The sequence below is a fragment of the Cebidichthys violaceus genome, unplaced genomic scaffold, assembly GCF_023349555.1.
Source record: "Cebidichthys violaceus isolate CVI_PGR_0920_01 unplaced genomic scaffold, fCebVio1.0.p SCAF_12, whole genome shotgun sequence".
NCBI lineage: Eukaryota > Metazoa > Chordata > Actinopteri > Perciformes > Stichaeidae > Cebidichthys > Cebidichthys violaceus.
In genome coordinates, this window is record NW_027176285.1 from 14,613,142 (window position 1) to 14,619,162 (window position 6,021).

The 6,021-nt window shown below is 44.5% G+C and overlaps 1 protein-coding gene across 1 annotated transcript; it reads right to left on the reverse strand.

Annotated features, from left to right (window-relative positions):
- Nucleotides 1-300: 300 nt before the first annotated feature.
- dipk1b (divergent protein kinase domain 1B) lies at nt 301-5,775 on the reverse strand. The gene is made up of 5 exons (XM_068706627.1): nt 5,167-5,775; nt 3,976-4,110; nt 2,225-2,332; nt 1,779-1,955; nt 301-1,684 (listed from the first exon to the last, which is right to left on the reverse strand). Exons 1-5 carry the CDS (start codon nt 5,230-5,232, stop codon nt 872-874), a joined length of 1,299 nt encoding a protein of 432 aa, XP_068562728.1. The 5' UTR covers nt 5,233-5,775; the 3' UTR covers nt 301-871.
- Between the last annotated feature and the right edge of the window lie 246 nt (nt 5,776-6,021).

A 6,021-nucleotide genomic window follows, 5' to 3' on the forward strand; every position in this document is an offset into this window, starting at 1 on the left:
CAATAAATAAGTATTGTTCTTTGTGAAGAAACATGAATTATCTGAAATATACGTAGAATTTTCCATGTTTTTTTAAATAAGCTATGTTCTAATTTATGTATTTAAATAAGGGTTAAAGGGAAAAAAAAAAAATGTGCTTAATGTTGCCGTGTATTTATGAACACCAGCCTCAATGTAGAGTTGAATATTAACAACTCTTACTGCAAATGATTATGTTTGACTCTTTACTTCTTGTGATGCTGACACCAGCTAGTTTAGATGAACGCAATCTTATTCACAACAGCTGAAAAAAATCAGTCGTTTGAACCAACTAACGTTTATTTATGGATTTAAAAGTTCATTCAAGTTTAACGCGCGACCATCGTTCACAACTCTGTTCAGGTCGATTTGAATACATCATGGATATCGGATCAATAGCAGGAGGGGACGTTTCGGTGCTACCGTGTTCACGCATTATTCTATTCATTGTGTGTGTGTGTCTTACGTCTGGAGATTCATTTACACACACCAATATTTACAGTTGTACAAAAATCACGTCAAATTTGACATTCTGCCTCAATAGGGAAAGACAAAAGAGTTTAAAAGCTGAAATGACTCACAGATTATTTTACACAAAGTTATAGGCAGCGCCCTGAGAATCTTACGTCCAAACAGATACATGTGCTTCTCAAAATAATGCATTAGAAAACAAAAAGACAAAAAAATAAAGTCTTCTCCTTCAGCTGTTTCATATTGTATAATCAGTATTTCACAGTTTCCTATTATTCACAATCAATGTAGAGTTAAAAAATACACTAATATTCACCAGCCTCTCACACATTTTGGCTTTGTGTCCATGTCACAGTTCACTCAGGTTGCGCAGACAATGTTTTCAAGAGTACTGTGTGTTTGAAATTTTCTTCCACAGCAGCGTCTTCAGGTTGTTAAGGACCAGTGAGTGGTGCACCTCCATCTGGCTTGCCAGACCGCTGAGTGTCACACAGGTGCGCAGCTGCTTCTCCAGATCCCCACGGAGGTCCGAAGGCGCCCCGAACAGCAGGAAGTCCCGCAGAAGCACGCACACCTTTGCCAGATTGGGCTGCACCACCTCCGTGTTGCACTGCTTCACCAGTCGATCGCAGGTGGCCGTGCAGTCCCGGCCGAAGGTGCAGTCCGCGTTGGTCTCGCACCGCCGACCCCTCAAATATCCACGCACAACCGCCTCGGACGCCACGCTGCGCAGGTTGGCCATCTTGCAGTCGTACTTTGCGTTGTAGCCCACGTGGCGAGGACTGGCGTCGCATATTAGGAAGCTGCCGTAGGACCCGTGGAAGACCTCCTCCACAAACTCCAGCAGGCCGATGGTGATGCGAGCCCTTCGGGGCCAGGCCGGCGCGAGCCAGTGGTTCAGGCTGGAGCTCAGGGCCTCCGGGACCAGAGCCTCCAGGTAATGAGGCACCTCCAGCCTGTAGAGGGAGCTGTGGCTCACGTGTTCCGTCACGTACAAGTCTCCGCAGAAGCCTAGCAGCTTGGGGGTGTGCTCCTTCTCCTGCAGCGCCACCATCAGGAGGAACTCGTTGATCTGGAGAAGAGCCCAGATAGACTTGGCCTCCGCTAGAGACACTTTGCCATCCTGGTTGACGTCAGCGAGGGCGATGACCCGGTCCACCAAGGTGCTCAGAGACGGCTGCTCGCCAAGGTTGCCCTGCAAAAAGGAGGTATTATGTGGTGATATATGTTATTATTATTATTATATATAATATGTTATATTAAATGGGTGTAATTGCTGAAAAGAATACCTTGAGGAAACTGTGCAGCATTTCTTTGAATTCGTCCATTGAGGTTCCACGAGTGGGTTTGTCAAATAAGCTCATCTCCCGCCGCAGCACAGAGTCCGGAGCCCCATCAGTCTTCGCCGGGTCCTCAATCCCACACTTGATCACGACGGGTCTCTCCTTCCACAGTCCACCGTACACCTGCAAGCAAAATACATAACGAGACATGGAAGAATTATGTCTGTAAATTTGATGTCATATTTTCTATTACTTTTGTGGAGAATGCTTAAATTGTGTTTATCGTTTTCCGAAATATGCGTATGGGAATGATTCTGCATTGAATGTTCAAAGGCCTTAGGGATATATATATATATATATATATATATATATATATATATATATATATATATATATATATATATATGCATGTATTTTAATAGAATAAATAAATAAATAATCCGTTGTGTCACCTGGTGTGTGGAGGAGGTGGACCTGCAGTGCTGCAGAGTCAGAGTTCTCTGGTCGCACAGCGCCTTGCAGGACGAGCCTGATATTATGCCCCGTCTGTAGTGATCGCACTGCACAAGGAAACAGGAAGTGCACTACATTAAACACAGGAAACAGTTCGGTCGACGCTAGGTTTGTGAGTGCTGAAAATAAAACAAAATGCATTACATAATGTATTAGGTAAGTCTGTTAAAAGAGACATATGCTCCTTTTCAGATTCAGTTTGTATTTTGAGTTTCTACTAGAACATGTTTATACGCTTTAATGTTCAAAAAGACGGTTTCATTGACACACACCGCAACAGGAAATAAAGTGGGACACATTTAGAAAACTGTGAAATGGTCGATATGCACTGTTTAGTTGTGACGTCACAACTGTGCAGACATGCTGACGGATCGTTTGAAGGCGCCGTTTCTGAACCAGTCGAACAAGGGAATTAATTGACTGTGCTCCTGTTAACCACAGTGTTGGAAAATGTCTCTCAAAGTGCCCTCCTGGTTATAGAAAGTGGTTACAGAGGATCAATAGCAGCCTCGTGTCCGCGCTGTGTGGTGAACAGGAAGCTATCGCTGGAAACAGCTAGCCTGGCCGTGTAAAAAAAAACAAACGTTGGCTTACAGCGGGTCAATTTCTACCGACACCCTCCCACAGTCTGCTCCCTGTTCAGAGCACTCGCATGTCATGACATGTCACCGAAATACAAAAGCAGCAACAGGCAAATCAAAAACCCCTTTGGTGTTCCTTTATTTATTACATGTACGTTGTTTAACGATGTCAAAAACTGAGGCACACACACACACTGTTGTGAAGATTGGGATCATTTGTCGTGATGAGGTTTACATCACTGCTCTTTCGTTGAGCATCAATTCCTCTTGAGCAGCGAATCCAACTCGATCGCCGTCGTGTTCCTCATCAAATGTCAGCGCCTTGTTCTGTTCTCAACAGCCCGAAAAAGCTCAGCGAACAGCTGGGCACAGCAGGAGAGGAGTTTAGCTATAGGCTGTGACTTTACTCGGCTTCAAAGGCCACGTATGGAGGAAGAGTCCCGACCGAGCAGCCCCCCAACTGTCCCTCCTCCTCCTCAAAAAGACCTCCCCGTCCATTTGTCCTGCCATATTTCCCCTTGTTTTGAGGACTTGCGCGTTATTGTAGCCTGCATTCTTCTGTTTCTGCCTTACAGCTATCTGCAGTTCATTTTCCACCCGGTAACTCGTGAAACATAAAGCCTCGCATCTTCTTCTTCTTCTCGTCTAAAAGCAAATCCACTCTCTATTGATTCGTGTGCTTCCATAGCTTTACCGCAGCTTGAATCTGTTTGAAAACGTTTATCTGCCGCTGCATCTGCGACAACATTTTTTACAAACGTTGTATCTGTACTGCTTACTGCCTTTTGTGTGTCTCCTCCACTGGCCTGTAATGCACCTGTTATGCGGCTCTTATATTTAACCACACCAGCGTTAAAAAAAGGGTCCACCACAAACCGAAGTCTGACCATAATACTACAAATGATTTCCCGTAAATGAGCCACTTAATTCAGCCACATATAGCGATGAGGAAGGAGATGACTGTGCAGCAGAATGTCAGTGTGTGTGTGTGTGTGTGTGTGTGTGTGTGTGTGTGTGTGTGTGTTGCTTCCCCCCGTAGCATCCTGACCACCGTCGCGCTGATGAAGTTATGAACATCGGCTGTCACTGCATTGAGAGATTGCACTTACAATGACCATATGGCAGACATGCCCGCGGCAGAGTTCAGAGTACGAGGCGTACTGCATGTAGATGACCCAGCTGGCAATGAGGATGCCCAGCCATGCCAGGAGAAGGTACTTCACCTTAATGGCTGGGAGACGACTCTGTGGAGGGAGGAAGAAGGGAGGAAGAAGGGAGGAAGAAGAGAGGAAAAGGATGGATTGGAAGCAGAAGAGAAACACAGTTAACCTGAGAATCATAAAAACAGGTTTACACCACAATGAATGAACGAACAGCTGGTCACTCGACCTCAGGATAAAACCAACATCTCTGATATGCAGCGGTGACATAAGTGTCCAGGTCCTTTACTTCAGTAAAAGTATCAATACATCAATATAAGAAATACTCTATTACAGGTCAAAGCCCTCCTTTCCAAATCCCACATACGTTAAAGTACAACAAAATGTACTCTATGTCTGATGTAATATTGCATGTGATATTATTGTTGGTTAATACTGATGCAGTGGTCATGGTGGAGCTACTTTTAATCACTGGAAATGGGGTAAACATGGAAATTCTACAATATACTATTCTGTATTCATAGTTTGGACTTTTCTTGACCGTGCAGAACAACTCATATATCTGATATGACTCGAACTAGACACTAAACACTTTTTTGAAAAGGTTTACATGCAAAATAAAAATCGCAAACAAATCTAATGTTTGTATTTGTGCAACCTCGTCATTTTTTTAAATGAAAAATCTATATTTCATTATTCCCCAGTAACTAATAAATATAATGGAGTGAAAAGTAAACAGTATTTCTCTCTGTAAAGTTGAAGCATATAAGGTATGCACATACTCAGATAAAGTACAAGTAGGCTTTCCTTATGTTTAGTATCTCAATGAATGCAGCCTGGGCTGAGGCCTACAACAAGAATCAGAATTAGCTTTATTGGCTAAGTATGCACAGGCCCACACACATCCAGGCAATCTGAGTCCAGGTTCCGTGCAGGCTAACTGATGCTGGCCACTTGATTTTAGAATAAATTGCTCTGCAGCCTTTAAACCCCTTCTTTGTATTTTTTTCCACGACATTTTTTGTGACGTGCATGTGTGCTGGCCCTGGTAGTTTGACATGCATGAGGGTAATTTGCTGTTAATAGCAACAACAACAACAACAAAACAAAAAGGACTGGCATTATGCTGTCCACACATACCTGCAGACCTTTGGACAGGGGACAGAACAGCACCAGATGGACCAGTCTCCGCAGAGCCCTCGGCATTGTGAGCGGCTCTGTTGGGAGGCAGCGCAGCGAGAAACCGGGGATCCCAATCCGATCACATCGTTACGGCAAACCTACGCCGCGTGTCGCGAATAACCAAACCCCGGAGTCTAATCATCATATATGCCATAATAATTCCTCGCGCTTGTCGTCAACTGCAAAAACCACGAGTCTCACGCGACGTAGGGATTCGCCCCGATGGCTTGGTATTCCTATTTCTCAACATACATCATGAGTCGGAGAATAAAAAAAGGAGCGCGTCCTTGAAATTGAGCATTTTCAGATTTCAGCTCGATATGGGCCATCGCTGAATTAAGGACCTCCTCCTCCTCAGGGTCAAGTCAAGGCGGATCCGATTAGTAGCGATACCAAAAAAAAAAAAAATCTTCTTCTACCGTCTCATCAGATTAAAACCGGGACAACAAATGTGACACATAATAAACAGCCAGTGGGTCTCCAGATGAGGAGCACACGGCCGTTGTTACCCAGCGACTCGTCACTGCGCTCCTTTAAAGGGAAAGATGCGCGATCTCAGCTGGGAGATGTTTTTTATACCGCCGACATAAATCTCACCCGCGCTTCCTGTCCGTGTGTGCGTGTGTGTGTGTGTGTGTGAGGACAAACATGTCAGGGCTGTTCCATTTAAATGTAAGGTTGTCCAGTTAGCCCACTAAAGCCCCCCCCCAGCAAAGGTCCTTCTTAATACCAGTGCACACCAGTCCACTAAGTCTCCTGTTCACACTGCTCCCCTTAGATAGTTAAAGCTGTGGTTGCTTTGTTCAATAAATA